The sequence below is a fragment of the Anolis sagrei genome, chromosome 5 (genome assembly GCF_037176765.1).
Source record: "Anolis sagrei isolate rAnoSag1 chromosome 5, rAnoSag1.mat, whole genome shotgun sequence".
Classification (NCBI taxonomy): domain Eukaryota; kingdom Metazoa; phylum Chordata; class Lepidosauria; order Squamata; family Dactyloidae; genus Anolis; species Anolis sagrei.
The window spans coordinates 185,441,562-185,462,163 of record NC_090025.1 but is presented as its reverse complement, the minus strand read 5'-3'; the positions used below and the strand labels follow the sequence as shown (position 1 = coordinate 185,462,163).

At 41.0% G+C, this 20,602-nt stretch overlaps 1 protein-coding gene across 9 annotated transcripts in view; it reads right to left on the bottom strand.

The window, feature by feature from the left end:
• SOX5 (SRY-box transcription factor 5) overlaps positions 1 to 20,602 on the bottom strand; it is an 897,493-nt gene that overhangs the window by 124,163 nt on the left and 752,728 nt on the right. For all 9 annotated transcript variants that reach the window (XM_060776580.2, XM_060776581.2, XM_067469306.1 and 6 more), the window contains one exon: positions 10,024 to 10,109. In XM_060776580.2, the coding sequence (XP_060632563.2) occupies positions 10,024 to 10,109 (86 nt within the window). The remainder of the gene's footprint in view (positions 1 to 10,023; positions 10,110 to 20,602) is intronic.

The following is a 20,602-nucleotide window of genomic DNA, read 5'->3' as shown; positions in this document are numbered from 1 at the left end:
TGAGAAACACAAAAGGAAAACAGCAAGGAAAAATGAGACAATCAGAAAACCAGAAAGAATTTGTCTCCAGGACTAGATGACAGGAATGACCATGGTTTAAGGCTGTTTTAGTAAAAGAACAAAAGTCACCACATTCAAGCTGAAGGCTTGGCAATATGAAAATAGCAAGGAGAAAAGCTTTGATTGGGCTGCTCCTATTGTCCAAATGTCAAAGAGCTCCTGGGAGGCCCAGGGGTGGTAATAGCTGTGTCAGTAGTTCCTCACCAGTTCTTCCTAAAGGGGATTTTTTTTCCAGAGGGGGAAAATCAGCATGGGGGTGGTTATAAGAAGAAACCACTGGGTCCAAAGATTCCTGCCTCCTTGGATTAAGTAAGACAGAGGGGAGGGGGGAATCCGAATGGTCCCAGGCCTATTTGCATGCGTTCTTTAGTATTCCAAATGTCTCTTGATGTAATTGAATTGTTGTTTCTGCCTCTATTAATACATATGCAAATGAGCCAGCTCTGCAGCTGTGCTGTATTAATCATATGTGTGCTTCTGTCTGTCTGCCCCGCAGGCTCTGGGTTGGGAAGAGGAGGGGGAAAGAGAGGGGGAACGCCAGCTCTCTAACCCACAAGGAAGCTCAGTCATGCAGACTGAGGTCTGCTAACACACAGCAGGCCAGAGCGAAGACAAGAGGAAGCTGTGAGGTTTCCTCCTCCTCACCCCCAAGTACGGGCACACACTGATAGACCCAACGTGTTATGCAAAAGGAGTCATTAGCCTAACAGCCGTTTCCCACTCTCTGCTTGTACTCACTGGATGTCACCCCCCCCCCCTCTCCATCATATGAAGGGGAAGACCTTCTTTTAGCAACTGTTCTTCTATTCTCATAATTCCTTTAGTTTGTCACCCTGGGTGCTGATGCCCATGTGCAAACACTGTAGTCCTCTCATTCGGTTCAGTGACAGGCACAACATTAGATGCACACAGAGGTTGCATTTATGTAGCACATGGTCCCCAAGGCTATTTTTGCAATCTACTAAATTCAGTAAGAGCCCCATATCCATGGGGAACACATTTCCAGCTGGAATTAGATTACCTGAAACCTGATATAATGGAATGCCATTACATTACCTGACATCTGGTCCCAGGATACCAAAGTTGTGTTGGAGGACCCAGAGATTCCTAGAAAGAGATCCTTTCTAGGAATTTGCTAGGTCCTCCGGTGCAAGTTCATGGCAACTTCTGGGGGAAGCATACCACAGAATAGCCTGGAGGATCTAGCAAATACCCAGAGAGGCCATTTACCTTTGGGCATGAGTCAGTGACACCACAGATTGGTTCTTCAGTTATGAAAGTCTTACTTTACTCTCAAAGGTCTCCTCCCAATTTCTTTTCAGAAAAAGAAAAAACCACACCTCTTGGCAGGATGCAACTGTATTCTAGAATAATGCATAGTCCGTTATTTTATGTTTCCCTTTCAGTATTCTTTGCAAGTTCACTGTGACTTGCCTCAAAAAGATGATCAATAAATATAGTCAAAAGGATGGTCAGTGAATGGACTTCCATAGCCAAGACTGCAACAAGGCATTTATCCCATTTCCTGATATAGATTTACACCTCAGTGGTTTATAGCAATAACAAATGGCCATTGGCCATTGAACCATAAGAATCTAAGTAGGAGCATATGGCCTGTGTATCTCTAAGAGTGCATAAACTAAGGCACTGTACACTACTGCACCCCCCTTATGAAATAATAAGGAATTCTTGGACACTGAAAGAGGGCAGATAGACTCATGCTTGCAGCTGCAGGGAGGAGAGGTGAACAAACCCATTTAAAGCATTAATAGGCATTATTTAACAACACCTACAACTGGTGTTCATGCCAGCAGAATGTTTGTCACCAGTGCTAGGTCTAAATCCTCAGCTGCTGTTTATGGGCATTGATCCATTCGCACCCATGGAAGTGTATCTATTCTCTACAGCTGTGGAACTGCCCCTTGATCTCCACCAATCTCACATAAAAATGGGCATTTTGGCTACCCCTTGGGCAGAACAGGTGGTGAGAAACTTGCAGCCAATGCACCTAAATATAGCATCTGCAAAAAATAGGAGAGTGTGATGCCCAATCTAGGTTAATATTATACATTTGCGACCAATTTTAGGGGCCAGCCAATAGGAAATATTCATACTATGCTGCCTTATTAACTCGCTGTCATTATCATCTTCAGCATTTGTGATGTCCATCAAGAAATGTGCATATTAATGTTAAAGGAATCTAGTGAGCTAATGACTGATGGATGGCTGCCATGTTTTGGCAATGCTAATCTGAAACACTGCAGTATGTGTATTTAGCTCTTATTTTCAGTTTATTTTGCCCAGATGTTCGTGGAATGTTTCTCCAAGCGGAAACACAGTTCCGTTTGGTTTTTCCAAAGTGTAAGTGAACTGTGGCTGTTGCCTAATACAGTAGCTAAATGATACAATAATGATTTATCATTCTACAGAGAAAGATATTTAACAGAGAAGACAAAGATGAAAAATGGAGAGAGATCCCTCTGCTCTGGTGATTTAAATGCAGAGTTTAATATGTGTTTAAAGGTGGGCTTTAGCTACTAGATCAAAAATGTAAACCTACAATAGGTGGATATTAATATTTCAGAGATATTCTGACTTGGACACGGTGGTCCATGTCTTAGTTACATCCAGAATGGACTATCGTAATGCACTCTATGTGGGGCTGCCTCGGAGATGGTTTGGAAACTACAGCTAGTGCAAAGGTCGGCTATGAGATTATTAATTGGAGCTAGCTACAGGGAACATATCATGACTCTTTTGAAGCAGCTCCAATGGCTTCTAACAAGTTTCCAGGCTCAATTCAAGGTGAAGGTTATTACCTATAAAGACCTATTTACTTTGGGTCCAACCTTTCTTCAAGATTACCTCTCTTTCTACGAACTGGCGCAGGCTCTGAGATTGACAGGGGAGGCCTTTCTCTTGGTCCCACCACTTTCTCAAGCATGGTTGGTGGGGATGAGAGAGAGGGCCTTCTTGGTGGTGGCCCCCAGCTCTGGAATACCTTCCCAAAAGAAATTAGATTAGCCCCTACCCTTCAATCCTTCCATTCCAATCTGAAAACATGGATATTCAAACAGGCTTTTGACCTCGAGTAGGCTGAATGAGTCCATATGAAGTTAACACTTGGCACTTTGTGAATTGATGGCAGCTCATTTTAAAATTTTATTATTTTGATTTTATGCTATATGTGTTGAAAGTGGTTGTTGTTATAATTTTATGTGACTTGTTTTATACTTATGTACCTTTTCTTTACTTGTTCTATGTTATATATGCACCCTGGAGTGCTTTTGTAAGCTGCCTCGAGTCCCCTCAAAGAGATGGTGGTGGGATATAAATAAAATTAATAATAATAATAATAATAATAATAATAATTTATTTCTTGCTGTTCAAAGAAAATCATATAATGTCTCTATGTTTGCATAAACAGTATGTTGGTGCAACTCCAATCCTGTCTATATTAGGGTTCAGAGCTGTCATGAACCATAGGAATACAGAAACTTGCCTTTATATCTTGCCATGATATTGATCCATCTCAGAACTGTCTATACCAGGGAAGGGCATAGTACAGCAAACTGACTGTATGTGGACTCTGGATTCCTGTGTTTGGTCCTTACAAACCTCTACCGGTTTGCCCAAAGTCCCCAACTCCTCAATTTGTTAAAATGAGAGAGCGGGTTTTAAAGGCTATTTCTGCCCTCAAATCATACAGAAAATTCCCAAATAAGTGTAAGTGATATCCCCACCCACCATACTATAGAACACAGTATTATCACAAATATTTCTGTTGTCCTATTTATCTACATTTTCTATATTGCCTTTCAGCCCACAAGGGATCTCAAGGAAAGATCTAATAGAAATAGCAATTCTAGAATCCAGTTTTGATTTTTTGAACTATTTTTAACTTTGAATGCTTTGTGGATCAGCACTGTTAAACTGCGTGTTGGAAGCTTAACTTCCTTGGACAGGAATTCCCACAGTTGAAAGAAAGCCTTGTTATGTGTATCCACCATCCTAACTTCATGAGATGTTGGGACCTTTTCCTTCTTCCACAGAATCATTACAAGAAAATTTGTTAGCATAGCATATGAGAACTATGTGTTTCAGCAATAAAAATGCATAAAGACCATGTGTTCTCCTGCAAATTTCTGCAAATTATCCACTCCTATGCTAGTGCTTTACCCATAGGTCTGAAATTGTAACAAAATCAATCTATGTGTTGCCGGAGTAAAACAGCATACATACAGTTGGCACCCCACAATTGTGAGTTCAACTATAGAGAATTTGATTATTCACAGATTTGATTAATTTGATCTCTTTAGTAATCTCTAGGTCCTGCAGAAGTTGACCATACAATCGCACTGAAAGATCCAGAGATTCCTCTAGAGAACAATTCTTTAGAAATTTCTACACCATCAATAAGATTCTACATTCAATGTCCCATGAAGGTTGACCACAGAGTTTCCATGGAGAACCTAGAGATTCTTGAAAAAGTTTTCATGCAGGTTAACAATATACATGTTTGTTATTTTCCCACTTTCATGGTTGACCTGAGCCCCTAACCCAAACGAAAGATCTACTCTAAAGATCTTTTTATCTTTCTTCAAACTCCCTAGATTAAATACTACTTAATACACACTCTCCATGCCAATGTGAGCCCAAACCAATAGAACCTAAACAAGTGCTGCAGGAAAAAGTGACAATGAGACCTCCAAGTGCCATATCTGCAAAGAAAAATGGCAAAATCTCTGCTTCATTCACACAGAAAGAAGCTCAAACACAGATGGTGTGAATGCCAGCATCTCTAACAGAGCCAGTGACATTCATCGTAGAGTATCCCCTGCTACAAATAAGGAGGGCAGTTTAATGTACCTGCTCATCCAGTCATTAGCCTCTCGGCAGGCAGTGTCAATGAGGGCAACCAATTAGTGCTAACTGTGACAGGTAGGACAGCACAGTAGGGGACTCCTGGAGAGAAGAAGGAGAGGAAGGGCTTCAAAACACATGTCCTCTCAAAGCCAGGTTGGCAGGGGTCTTTCTACACAGAGAGCGTGTGTCAGCCACACCACAGAAGTAGCAACATTGTCCTCTTTGTTTTCCCCCCACAATAACCTGCTTTGCTACTGCTGTCAGAGCACAAAGATTTGGACAGGATGAAAGAACAACACCAGGCACATAAAACAAAATAAAGAGAGAAAGAAAAAGGGAAGGTAGAAAGTGTTCTTCCAACAGTTTCAAGAGATGTAATTGAAATCTATAAAGTCATGAGCTGACTGAATCGATTCACAGCTTACTCCTTTTTTTTAAGTGAAGTAGAACCCGAACAGGTTAGTGAACATCTTTTGTAGGAAATCCAAAGTGGATAAATATATTTAGTTGCAACACCTCAATCTCTACCTTGCATTCCACTATATCAAGTGTGTATGCCCCACTACAACAATGTTCCACAGCTACACTGTTTCAGAGCTTGGAAAAAGTTACTTTTGGTAAGCTTGCCTCCTATCCATACCAATGGGACCATGCTGGCTGTGGGATTCTGGCAACTGTCATTCTAGAAAAGTAACCTTCCCAGGCTCTGTGTTTCTTATGTTCAATTTCAATGTCACTAATTCCTGAAAAGTTGAGCATATGCACACATGCCATTGTTCAATTACAACAGTCTTTTAACTATAATATTGGACAGAGCTTTCCAAACATTTTATATTGGTGACACTTTTTAGACACACATCAATTCATGACACAGTTTCATTAGGAAACGGGAAATTAAATCAACCTTTATAAGAGATACAGACACATATGTAATAACGAATTGTATGGGGACACGACATATATAATTAAAACCTATATATTTAGCTATATTTGTGATTCTGAATTAAAGGCACCTAATGCTTTTCTTCATGAAAGGCATGCATCTTTAATTCCTATTCAACACAAAGGTTCAAGTGGGGCATGGAAAAGTTCTTATTTCAGTTATAGCTTCCCAAATCCCCAGGCCAGCTCAGAAGTTAAAATAAGTAACTTTTCCAAGTTCTGGATCCATCGTGATACATTTCAACCTGTGAAGATCTCTGCCTATTGAACTTAGCCGATATAGTTATCTTCTTTTTCTGGAAGAGAGATTTTTACAATTTAAACAATTGGAAATCTCTTCCTTTAGAAAAAAGTTGACATTTTAACAATTCAAATGTAAGAGAAAATGGAACGGACAGTCTCTTTTACTGCTTCCTAGTTCAATCCTTCTAAAAATCAATGGTTGTCAAATTCCCAGCTATTAGGTAACCTTTTCCACATTGATATGTTTGCTGAGAAAATTTTGTGCACTTACTGTGGTATTTATTTATTTACAGGAACCATACCATCCTTTGCTCATTAATTCCAGGGCAGCTAAGCTGGGGCATAGGAAGGCAAGGAAACTACAAACAACTTGGCAAGTCAGCCCCAAATAACAATAGTTGCAACAGCAGCCTATATGGCAGTAGGAAAGGTCACGATAGCATATGAAAATACACAAGGGACACAAGCTTAAAAGGCCTGGGAGAAAATACAAAGGCTCATTCCTGTGTCTAAATGAGAAAGGGGAATCAATATTCCCATGGCTTAGAAAAGTTACCTTTTTGGGCTGTAATCCTCCGAACCCCCCCTTTAAAAACTGGCTAGTGGCATCTTGTGGAGGGTCTGACACAATGACACCAAAATTAACCTGGGAAGTTGTCCATATTCCCACATTTTCTACTAACCACTATGTAGTTTTCATTTTATCACAACTCATAGGTCCCTAAAAACAACAAACAAAGCCTGAAGATCACCACAAACTGCCTTTTTCTTATTTCATTAACTGCTTGTTTCTGTTTTCTTTTTAAACAACCACAAAATAAAACCCATTTTCACCTCCAAACATTTTATTTTAGTGTTTGTAACTTAGCTCTGGTTAATGCTTCCCTTTCTTTTTCTGACGTTGTCTTTGCATCTGTTGGAACTATTTGTAACACTTTGTGAAATCTGAGGTTATCCCCAAGAAACCACCCCTGGGGGAAGCCAGGCTTACACAGCCTTGTTTCTATGGTCCTAACAAGCCAATACTGTCCATGATATTTGCATCCCAAGCAATCAGAAGGAAAAGCACAGTGTTGCTTTTCATATAAAAGCACAATAGGGGTGAATACATTAACCTCTGCAAACTTACACACTGACTGTGCTTTCTTCGGCTCTCAGCTGACTCAACTGCAGAAGAGATTCATCTTCACTGTTGCCTGTCTTTTCTTGTTCTCACTAAGAGAGTGACTTAGTATTATGATATTATGACATACATAGCCAATTGAAAGCAGCAAGAATTTCTGGGCCAGTCACAATGTGACATGATTACCCCATCTTTTAGATAGAAATTATTTTTACCCCAGGTGTGAAGAAAGCAGGAAACAACAATCTCCACCAGCTGTTAAAAGGGAAAACCTAACCCATATAACCTTTTCTTAACAGGTTGAGGACTTGGGTGTGTGAGTTCATCTTGTAAAACCTGAGGTTTTTATTTAGCACACCTTGGATCTATTGATTTAGTATGCGGTCAAGTGAGGTTTTCCATATGTGGTGAACTGAGATGAAGCAATGTGAATACATTCATAACACTGGGAACAATTCAAAGACGAAGTCATGTTAGTCTGAAACATCAGTTTGGAAAGGGATTTTATGGCACCTGAGAGACTAATTGAGAGAATGAAGTCGGTAGCCTAAGATTTCATAGACTGAGATCTACTTCATTACAGGCATCAGAGAAAGTAAACTCAATATACAAAAGCTTATGCTTCTCAATTCCTTCTCTCAAACAGTCTCTAAGTTGTTACAAAATCCTTATATATGTTCATAACATTGGTTACTCTTGTATTGTGAACCAAGATCTCCAATGATTAACATACTGTTTTTCCCTATTAATAAAACCAGGAGAAAATAACCCCTTGATGGGCATCCACATCATCATGTGGTGGGCTGAATTAACACAATGGATAATCTTCATGGGTGAGAGAGTGCCTTGTGTTCCCAGCAATAGTTTTTAGCAATATTCCTAGATAACTATATGAACCGAATAATCTATGGCAATAGCTGTCCTATATAACCAAATGCCTGGAATCATTCTTGTAAACAAAGTCAACCTACTTCTAAGCTCATTTATCAAGGTCTTCTCTGATCTTAGATTATGGTCTCAAGAGATTTGATGCAGTCACCTTTTTCAATGGATGGGAAACCACCTGGAAACTCTATATATATGATGCTGAGATCCACCTAAATAAATATGGAATGGCTACAGAAATACCTGCCAATAACTTTGCTCAATCTCTGATAAAGATGTGAAGGATACGAATTAATACTGGACTATTCTATGGAAAAAGATGTCTCAATACTGAAGTTACTCCAATTAGGAAAAGAAGACAAGCTCCAAGATTGTTCTCACTTCAAGACTTGTGGGAGGGAGGCATTGTTTTCAAAAAGTATGTGTTGTTTTCTTGCATAGAAGACATGTTTTTGGAAAGCAAACATTTTATAGAAAAGACACCAATTCCTGAACAAAAACAAGAAATGTATGCGAGACACTATAATTTTATGAAATTTAAACAAATTGCATGGATTCCTATTGAATAGAATCATGATGTGTGTGTTTTGGCATGACAGACCAAAACCAAAATTGTTGTATAGGAAGTAGTGTATTTTGTTCACCATACATAATTTTTGCACATAAATATACTGTCTCTCCAGGAAAGACACACAAATTTTCACACAAATGTATTTAATTGAAAATACAAATAGTGCTCACATATTACATATTCTCACAGAGTGAGGAAGAAGTTCCATAAATTATTCATTATTTCATGTGAAACAGTAATGGAATTACTGGCCTCTTTTTGCGGTGAATTTGTTACATTGAGATGGGGAAGAAGACAACTCACCAACGATTCCTAGTTACCAGCAGCAGTAATTACAAGATGATGTTCTTTTTTTACTCCATTTTATAGTCAACCCTTCACATATGATGGAATTTGGAGCATAGGACTCCCGTGCAAATAAATAATTGGTATTTTTTTTACTTGAGAAAACACTTTCCTAAGTATTTCTAGATCCTCCAGCATGATTCTTTGGTCAACTTCTGCTGGATGCTGACTATAGAACTGCCCTGAAAGACCTAGAAAAAAAATCTCATTGGGAGATGTTCTTTCTAGATATCTCTAAGTCTTCCAGCATGACTCTATGGTCAACCTCTGGAGATTAATCGCTGAGTCACAATGGAAGATGTAGAGATTCCTAGACAGAACATTTTAGCCAATTTCATAAATAATCAAATCGGCAAAAGTCAAACCAACAAACGTGGAGGGTCAACTGTACTAATGATTAGGGTGAGAAATGGCCTGTATTCAGTGGTAGGAAACCAAACACTTGTCTTTGCAGTTTTTTGAATTATAAGGACATGCCATTTATACCAGGATCTGGGTGGTTATTTCTGCTAATCATGTACAGAGGTACATCTCTTTGTCCTTTCTAAGCCAAGTGCCCATCCGATGTGAGGTTAAATAGTCTGAGAAGAAATTCATCATTACTCTCTATTCCCTCCCCTCTCCAACATGTTTCAAGTAATCTAAGTCTAAATTTGGAACCAAGGAATGGAAGTAAAAAGCAAAGGAAAAGAAGTGCAAATTTGTATACTGCTACTATTATTAAGCCGCTAAGTCCAGCACATCACAATGGTGTGGAAACAATCCTTCAAATAAAACCCCTCTCAGGTGAAAAGAAAGCCATCTCCAGATGCAATTTTGCAAATGAAAAAGGAGGGTGTGTCAACCCCCCCCCCCCAAAGAAACAAAATAAAGAGTGGGGAGGAGTAAAATAAAAGCGTTGTGGATTTTGTGCAGTTCAAATGGGAGAGAAAACCATTTTCCATATTTATTTAACCTTTGCCTCATCCGGCATTGTATCCAGACTTACCTGCAGTTGGAGAGGGCCTAAGCCGGGGGTTGCTGCGGCAGCAGCTGCCATGGTTGTTGGGATCAGCTGAACAGGGTAAGGGTCACCTAAGTAAGAGAATAATAGAGGCGTCAGCACCTTTTATCTACTCTCCACCTGCAAATTAAACTCCTGCATTCACTCTTCCCAAAAGCCTTCTTTTGTGTGCCTTGCTCAGGCCTAATGAAAAGCTCCATTGTGAAGCCTTTTACTAACACTCTTCACAATTCTGGCTGAGAGAGGAATGTGAATAAAAGGCACAAGCAATTAAGGCGGAAACCTCATCCTTTTTCATGATGTATTTAGGGAAATAGGGAGGGGGGCGCATATTGATCAGAGGACCGAGGACTCAGCTTCAGAAGGTTGGGGAGTGGGAGCGAGGAAGGAAAAAGGAAAAGGACGGTGTGGGATGGAACAGGACAGTGCAACCTTGATAATCACATCATACTGGATGGGGACAAATTTACAAACTTGTCTGGAGAAAACACTTAAGACAACAGAACTGACTTGGGAGTAAAATCATAGTCACTTTGAATATATTCACCATTGTTTCTCAGATAGAAATCCAGGTCCACTTGTAACATCTCCATGCTCACACCAAAGAGCACTACATAAGTATCTTAGCTGTTATAGTTTATTAATTTAATTGACAATTCACTAATGAGTGAAGAAAGAGGGTTAGCAAACAACCCCAAAATTTGTTTAAAAGACAAACACATCCATCTGAAAATGTTTAATTTCACAAAAGAGCTGGCACCACCTAAATCAGATTGCATATCAACCTAGAACCATATTATTAGAATCATCCTCCCCCAAAAAATCCACAGGGTAGAAGAGTTTGGCTCATTCCTACAAGGTGTAATGATGATATTCCCATCCTTTTTTTAATACAAAAGATTTCTAGCAGCTGTGACCTGATAGAACTCTAAACCTTTCAGTAAAGAGACAGAACTGCAGGAAGGTGACAAAATTTCTGAGATAAGGGTTTTTTCAAAGATAGAATAGGCATAGCAATACCATTGCTTTTAAAAAATTATTCTGGCTCATGTTGTCATGCTGTTTTGTTACACAGTAGACTTCCCTTCCCCACCTCCAGACACATTTGTGGCAGGTAAGAGTACAAGCCCCCCTCAAAAGTGGGGGGGGGGGGAATCAATTAAAAAACACTGCTTTTTAACTTGAAAGAAAACCTTTTTAGACTATTCCAGGTGACTCTATAGTTAATATCCAACAGACATTAATCACAGAATTGCACTGGAGGACCTAGAGATTCCTACGACCTGACCAGAATGGCTAGGCAAAGCATTCCACTTTGCCTGGCTTCTGGTGAGGAAAGAGGGAGCAATGGGGCAAATCTAGTCAATAGGATCTGGAGAATAAGTCCTATGAGGAGCAGCTTAAAGAGCTGGGCATGTTTAGCCTGAAAAAGAGAAGGCAGAGAAGAGACATGATAGCCATGTATAAATACGTGAGAGGAAGTCATAGGGAGGAGGGAGCAAGCTTGTTTTCTGCTGCCCTGGAGACTAGGACGTGGAACAATGGCTTCAAACTACAAGAAAGGAGATTCCATCTGAACATGAGGAAGAACTTCCTGACTGTGAGAGCCATTCAGCAGTGGAACTCTCTGCCCCGGAGTGTGGTGGAGGCTCCTTCTTTGGAAGCTTTTAAACAGAGGCTGGATGGCCATCTGTCAGGGATGCTTTGAATGCAATTTTCCTGCTTCTTGACAGAGGGTTGGACTGGATGGCCCATGAGGTCTCTTCCAACTCTATGATTCTATCTATGGCCCCTGCACAGATCCCTCTCACGATGCCACGTGCTGGCTCCATTGGAGCTAGCACAACATGGGAAGCCTCCTGTGTTGGGTGAAAGTGTCCAGCAATGCTTTCACCTCAGTTGAGGGCAGGGCCTATGCCAGAAGTCACATGACATCGTATGATGTCCAGTGTCTGCCTCCATTCCCCAGATCAGGTAAAAACATCCTAGGATGCTGATTTCACTCTGTCTGATGAGGTCGCTAGAGAATTGTGCTCCCTCGAATCGCTAGTTTTCCCTACTTGGTTTTATCATCAACTTCCAGTATTAGTTGACCACAGAGTTGTCTTACAGGATCTGTAGAAATATCTTATTAATCAAACCTGCAAATTTGCAAACGTTAAATCCACAAATGCCAGCTGCAATTGTTATGAAATAATTTTTAAAAGAAAATATTCAAATAAATCCCCTTTAAAACAGTAGCATTGCATATAAACAAGAAAAGGCCTTGGATCTTACTAAATCCTTCTTATTTAATATAATAAACACTCTTGATACTCTTTCTATTTTTATGCAGAAAACAAAGGAATGAATTGTTAATAGCTAGATTTGCAGATAACACAGATGTGCTGTGCTTTATATATTTCTGGCCTTTCTAAATGACAAAAAGTTAAAAAGCTTTCCACTTCATTAATAAAGATCATTGGAGCATTTGTGCATGGACCAATGATGTGCTAACAAAAATTACGGCCCAGCAAAGTCTTTGGAAACCAGACTTAGAACAATACACATTCATTATAAAAGCACAATGCATAGTCATTGTGCATCTGATTAAATAGGCAGAATACATTTCTGGATTTGGCTTTTGGATTCTTTCAAGTTGTCAGGGAAAGACAGTACTGTAATGGCATTCACACAAGTTTGTAGATATTGACATTTTGCTCACACATACACACTTGCAACTTAATGACAGTAGTCACTATAAAGTAATGCTCCACAAAATGCAAAAGGACCATCACAGATAGAACCATGCTATATGGTTAATCTGTTCTCCCAGTAATGTCTACAATGTATGGAGAAAGTACCATTTGACTATAATATCCAGAATCCCTTCTGGATTTGGAGCAGTTTTTTTAGGTACAGTTCTTTATGACAATGAACTTATGCATGCTCCAGCCACAATCATCCATAAAGTTTCCTGATGTTATTGGACTGGTGAGGACATGAGGAAAGTGACATATTCCAGAGTCAGTCATCACGTTTCATTTAGGTATCATAAATATGCATGGCAAATGGTTGGGAGGTACTCTTCACAGATTCTCTGGGTCTCCATGAACTGTGGGCACATCTACACTGATCACTTAGGTTGGTGTGAGAGTGGATCAATCTCTTGTGTGCTTAAATTCCTCACAAGAGGTAATTCAGATTAACCCAGGGAAAACCCAAGTCTTTAGGCAGGATTCAGATTATCCCTTAACTTAAGATCTCAACTGAACTGGCCACAGCTATCTTGATAGTCATCCTGTGCTCCCTGGCAGTCCAGGGACACTCCCTCCCAGCTGACTAAGACTGGATCTACACTGCCCTATATCCCAGGATCTTATTCTAGATTTTCTGATTATCCCAGTGTATTTATTATTATTTATTTATTAGATGCACTTATTGACCGCCATTCTCAGCCCTTACGGGCGACTCATGGCGGTGTACAGTACACATAAAAAGACAGTTACAGAGGCCAGTATCAACAACATATGACTATACAACAAATACAAACTACATAAAAATCCGCTTCGTCTCTTAGTAGAATCATAGCCAGTCTCATTTTCCTTATACCATTCCAGTTCTCATTACCGTAATGTTGTTGCTTAGCACTTAATTAAATGCCCTCTTGAACAGCCAGGTCTTAAGGCTTTTTCGAAAGGACATGAGGGAGGGCGCCTGTCTGATGTGTGCCGGGAGAGTGTTCCACAGCCGGGGGGCCACCACCGAGAAGGCCCTCTCCCTCGTCCCCGCCAGCCGTGCCTGTGATGCAGGCGGGATCGAGAGAAGGGCCTCCCCAGACGATCTCAAGGTCCTCGTGGGCTCGTAGGCCAAGATGCGGTCAGAAAGGTATTTTGGGCCGGAACCGTTTAGGGCTTTGTAGGCCAAGACCAGCACCTTGAATTGGGTCCGGTAGCAAATCGGCAGCCAGTGAAGCTGGGACAACAAGGGCGTTGTATGCTCCCTGCTACCCGCTCCAGTTAGTAACATGGCTGCCGCACGCTGGACCAGCTGAAGCTTCCGGGCCGTCTTCAAGGGCAGCCCCACGTAGAGAGCGTTGCAGTAATCCAGGCGGGATGTGACAAGAGCGTGTACCACCGTGGCCAAGTCAGACTTCCCGAGATACGGGCGCAGCTGGCGCACGAGCCTAAGCTGTGCAAATGCTCCCCTGGTCACCGCTGAAACCTGGGGATCCAGGCTCAACGATGAGTCCAGGGTCACACCCAAGCTGTGAACCTGCGCCTTCAAGGGGAGTGCGACCCCGTCCAGCACAGGCTGTAACCCTATATCCCGTTCGGCCTTGCGACTGACCAGGAGTACCTCTGTCTTGTCTGGATTTAGTTTCAGTTTGTTCGCCCTCATCCAGACCGTTACAGCGGCCAGGCACCGGTTCAGGACCTCGACAGCCTCCTTAGTAGCAGGTGGGAAGGAGTGACAGAGTTGGACATCATCTGCGTACAGATGACACCACACCCCGAAACTCCGGATGATCTCACCCAGCGGCTTCATGTAGATGTTAAACAGCATGGGGGACAGTATGGAACCCTGTGGCACCCACAAGTCAAAGGTTGTGGTGCGGAACAGGAGTCCCCCAATGACACCTTCTGGGTGCGACCCTCCAGAAATGACCGGAGCCACCGCAAAGCAATGCCTCCAAGACCCATTTCCGCAAGGCGCCCCAGAAGGATACCGTGGTCGACGGTATCGAAGGCCGCTGAGAGGTCCAGGAGCACCAACAGGGACACACTCCCCCTGTCTAGCTCCCGGCGCAGATCATCCACTAAGGCGACCAAGACCGTCTCGGTACCATGTCCCGGTCTGAAACCAGACTGTGCCGGATCCAGATAATCTGTGTCTCTCAAGAATACCTGGAGTTGTGAGGCCACCACGCTTTCCATGACTTTGCCCAAAAAGGGGAGATTGGAAACAGGCCGAAAGTTGTCCAATTTAGTGGGGTCCAGTGATGGCTTCTTCAACAGCGGCTTTATAATAGCCTGTTTTAGGCTCGCTGGAATCTTGCCTTCCCGAAGGGAGGCATTCACCACCACTGTTACCCACTCGGCCAATCCCCCTCTGGCCTCTCTCAGAAGCCAGGATGGGCAGGGGTCTAGGATGGACGTGGTGGGCCTCATTCCTCCAAGTATCTTGTCCACATCCTCGGGTTTCACAAACTGAAAAGAATCCAACAAAATAGGACAAGCAGGTGCTCTCGTTACATCCACAGAGTCTGCATCTAACGCGGCGTCCAGCCCAGAACGGATCAAGGCGACTTTGTCTGCGAAGAACCGAGCAAATGCTTCACAGCGCGCGCCCGAATTGTCAGGGCTCCCACCTGCAGAGGCGGGATTCATATAATCCAGTTTATGTGTAGATTCATATAATCCAGTTTAAAACAAATAAATTGGGATCAGTTCCTAGGATAAAGGGCAGTGTAGAAGAGGCCTTAGAGACTGACTCAAGAGCAAGGTAAATGGGGTACTGTGGCTCTCGCTAAGTACAACCAGCTCAGCACCCTGGGAGTGGGACTTCCTGCCACTTTGGAGGAGGCTTAAGGGGGTCTCAATTGAACATGGTTTTCTCGTCAGTGTAGGACTACCCTGAGTCACTGGTTGATGGATTTAGAAAATTATTGAGACCAACACACTAAATCAACCCTAACATTCTATAAAGTTTGCCGTATTTTTAGTTGTGATGGAGATCGCTAACCTTTGGCCTTTTCCAAGTTGGGGATAAGACCTCAACAATTTCTTCCCTTTGGTCATGCTGATAGAAGTTGTAGGATAAAAACATCTAAAAGGGCCAAAATTCCCCAACCCTTCTCTACAAAGCACAGTGTTTGAAGGATTTTGAAAGGATAACCAACTACCGGAAGGTGTATTTTATTTGAAAGACCATGAAGTCCAAGTCCACCCTCAAGGGTAAATCTATTATGTCAGTTCATGTTTAAGTGTCCCTTTGTAATCTTTAAACATCAACTGACTTAGCATATCCCCCATTGCAGTGCTATGCAAATCATAACTGTTATTTTAAATTGCTTCTAGGTGCATTTTGTCCCAAGCTGTGCTCTCTTTTGATGCCTTCTTTACAGCAATGCAAAAAAAGAATCCACCTCTAGTTGGTGCTCTAGCCTCCTTCTAAACGGATGAGCCTGGAACCTCAACTGTGTCACCAACTGTCAGTGACCTGAAGGGACTGCCATAACATCCCACATATCCCTAATAAATTGTACTTTCTGTGTGGTTTTAATCGTAAGCTGCTTTGAGAGCTAATCTTGGCTGAAAGCAGGCTATAAATAACAATGGCAATAACAATATCATGCACAGGGTAGGAAAGTTTGTAAACATTGCTCTCTAAATGTCATGACACAACATTTTATATGAAGTAAGTATGTCTGAATCCACCCCTGCATGATTCAATGCTCAGAATGTTTCTAGTCTTGGATGTATTCTTCTCCTCTTGTGCATCCCATGCTGCTGTGAGATCTTCAGTGATTAGAAGAATCTTTCCTCTCCAGATCCATCACTTATCAAAGAGTTAAGTGGCACCTAATGGAATGGAACTAACAATTTTTCCTCTTCACATAAGTGAATTTTTTTGAAGAACATATTGAATAGGGCCAGAGTGATCTCATAATGCTACATTACATTACAGAGCTGAACCTATCCTTACAAAGAGTGATGGTGGTTATTCATGATTATTTCCCTCTGTTGGAGAACCAAACGTGTGTGTGACTCATGTCCTGCTCTCCTTAACATGCTCACTGCTTTCAGATGGGTAGTGGAGGATCTTCCATTGCCAGTGTTCAAATTCACTTGAAGCAGCAAAATGTCTAGGACCAGTCCTTCTCGTGGTACAAAACCTTTTTGCCCTCGTGACTAGAATTGGAACATTCATTATTTCTATTAAAGATCCTCATTATTTTTGATACTTCTGTCAACAAGGTGTTACTTTTTTGATTTGAATTGGTATGTGAAGAGCGGAACCCCTCGTTCTGCCTTCCTTCATCATTGTTCTCCTCAAACATGAAGCAACAAGTCTGAAGAGACACCCCTACTTATGTGAAGTAGATATGGAGAGGAATGCTAGTTTTCTAGGACTTTTTCTTGTATGGAGGGTCTAGGAAGTCTTCTTGAGACTTCCTAGACCCTCCATACAAGAAAAAGTCGTCTTGAGACTTGTGTAGTGAATAGGTCTACTAATCAGAAGACAAATCCCACAGTACACAATGTGATACTAGCTTTATTGGGTCTACTGAAAAGGCACATAATTATCTAAGCAGACTCTCTATACTATACATTTTTTCCATGTGAGAAAAGTAATGATGAAGGAAATAGATGTATGCACTTCTTTCTATAGCTGTTGGTTCAAGCTAGGTGCATAATGCCTGAGCTGGGCTTATGGATATATAAAATCTATATCTTTGTCTCCTATTCTCCCTTATAAGGGTTGAAAATTTGTTTATGTCCTGAACATCATCTGATAGCACTTAAATCAGAAATTAGCCAGAAGCCCTCCCAAAGCCATGCCTTTGGATCTTGTATAGAAGAGGCATCATAATATGGCCCACATGATACCCTATTAAACAATGAAACATGTGATGAACTAAAAAACAGCGATACATCAGCAAATCTGCCTGGGGAAGTTTATGGTATTTTAATCCTAAACATTAATTTTATTGTCCTATACGAAAAAACCAATTAACTATGAGTTTCATAATTTTTTATTGGATGTAGGGGACATTGTTCAGATAACCGACGAATGGTAAATTCAGCATATTTTAATTTTATTAGCCTTGGCTTGTCTAGTCTCATACTGGTTTGTGCCAAGAGCACAGACTAATGAGATATTTCATCAATAACTATGCTTGGATTTGTAAATTTGTTTTTTAAAGTTTCTCTTTGCACTGAGCTGAGATAGACAGACAGATATAGATATATAATTTACCTTGTGCATGCATCATCCTTTCCCCAAAAGAAATGGATGTGTCTGAATTTGGGAGAAATAGCACTCCATCTGTAAATCGAGACCGATGACATCTGACTCAGCACATAAAAGGCAGCAAATGTTTAAGTCTTCCATTGAAATTAATGGGACTTAAAAGAGTTTAACCTTGGCTGAATTGTTCTGAAAATTATTTGTGGCAGCTGAAATAGGCAAACATCACCTTTTAAAAGAAAAAAATAAACCTAAATTCTAGGAAATTTGAAACCTAAATGATTTTTATTGACCTATATATTTGACAATATATCTATAATTTATCTAGGACATACTCTTCAATTTACCATCTGTGCACCCTTCAACTATGTCATGAGCAGTGAGAGTGTAGAAGAATATGGGCCAAAATGTAGAAAAGGGACCATGGACATGAATCACATTAGTTAAGGGAAAAATAGATCATGCATTATGATTGTCATGCTTCATTCACAGTCTTGTCCACCACTAATGGCAATCTCTTCTGCCATTTCCACTCATTTTCTCCTGTATCTGGATAATGGAGGGAAGTAATGAAGAGAACTGTTGGGGAATGTGGATGTAAAGAATACACTCAAATGTTTTCACCCTTAGTGATAGAGGTATCTCTACACATCCAAACATTTCATGATGGAAGGAGAAGATGGTCAACCAGTTCAATATTTATTTATTTTTAAGGTCTTAACTGGCTCTAATATGACAAATATATCTGCTTCCCTGGAAACTAGGACATGAAACAATGGCTTCAAACTACAAGAAAGGAGATTCCACCTGAACATGAGGAAGAACTTCCTGACTGTGAGAGCCATTCAGCAGTGGAACTCTCTGCCCCGGAGTGTGGTGGAGGCTCCTTCTTTGGAAGCTTTTAAACAGAGGCTGGATGGCCATCTGTCAGGGGTGATTTGAATGCAATATTCCTGCTTCTTGGCAGAATGGGGTTGGACTGGATGGCCCATGAGGTCTCTTCCAAGTCTTTGATTCTATGATTCTATGAAATAGGTTGTTTAGAGCTATTAAACACTGGCAGCATTGGGGCTGCATCATTTAAATTTCTATGTGCAGATTCACACATTAATTTTTCTATAAAAGATTTGTGTTGAATGGCAGCATTATGTACCTGGATCAAGATGTGTGAAATAAACACACATGACCAGTATACATAGAGGTGCAATGATGCTGTATGCACAATGCTACTTCCACAACTTGGAAATGAATACAGCTCTTCTGCACTAGACACAATGATCAACTGTTTCCATAGGTGACCATGTCCATGTATGAAACACCAATAGGATTCCACCATTGTCAGCTAACCATTGCCTATCACTGTGCAATTGTGGGAAAGATCCCTACTACATAACCACCCAGATCAGTGGTTCTCAACCTTCCTAATGCCGCAACCCTTTAATACAGTTCCTCATGTTGTGGTGACCCCCAACCATAAAATTATTTTCATTGTTACTTCATAAATGTAATTTTGCTACTGTTATGAATCTTAATGTAAATATCCGATATGCAGGATGTATTTTCATTCACTGGACCAAATTTGGCACAAATACCCAATATGCCCAAATTTGAATATTAGTGGGGTTGGGGGGAGGGACTGGTTTTATCATTTGAGAGTTGTACTTGCTGGGATTTATAGTTCACCTACAATCAAAGAGCATTCTAATCTCCACCAATGATGGAACTGAACCAATCTTGACACACAGGACTCCCATGACCATCAGAAAACACTAGCAGGGTTTGGTGGGCATGGATCTTGAGTTTGGGAGTTGTAGTTCATCTACATCTGTGGACTCAAACAATGATGGATCAGGACCAAATTTGGCACAAATACTCAATATGCCCAAATGTGAATACTAGTGGAGTTTGGGGGAAATAGACCTTGGCATTTGGGAGTTGTAGTTGCTGGGATTTATAGTTCACCCACAATCAAAGAGCATTCTGAACTTCACCAACAATAGAATTGGACCTAACTTTCCACACGTAACCCAGATGACCAAGAGAAAATACTGTGTTTTCTGATGGTCTTCGGTGACCCCTTGGACACCCTCTCGTGACCCCCGCAGGGGTCCCGACCCCCAGGTTGAGAAACACTGACCCAGATTCACAAGTAACTGAAATAAATCACATTGTCCTAGATCCAATTAGTTTCATGCTTTACAAATGCAGCAGAACTTCTGAGTTCTCCTATGATCTCTGCTTATCTCAAATAAAATCACATTTATGAAAGGTAGTTTTATGGATGGATGAAGCAGGAGCTTCAGGAATATCTCTCCAGCATGCAGTTGTTAAAGACATCTTTCAGGCCTAGGCAAAGCCAGATTTAGTTTTCTTTTGCATTTCCATGGTGACCAAAAAACTTCTCAAAACCCTGTGATGTCATGTCAGTCTCATGGATGTAAAGTGTCATGCAGCTGCCATGCTCTTAATATACTAGCAGTTGCAAAGCAAACACACATACACAGCGTCACACTATGTTAAACAAGGGATTAATTGAATCTGCCAAATATGTTTAATGGGATGCATTCCTGACCTTTACCAGGCCTACAAATAGAGCTGTAGTTATATTCCA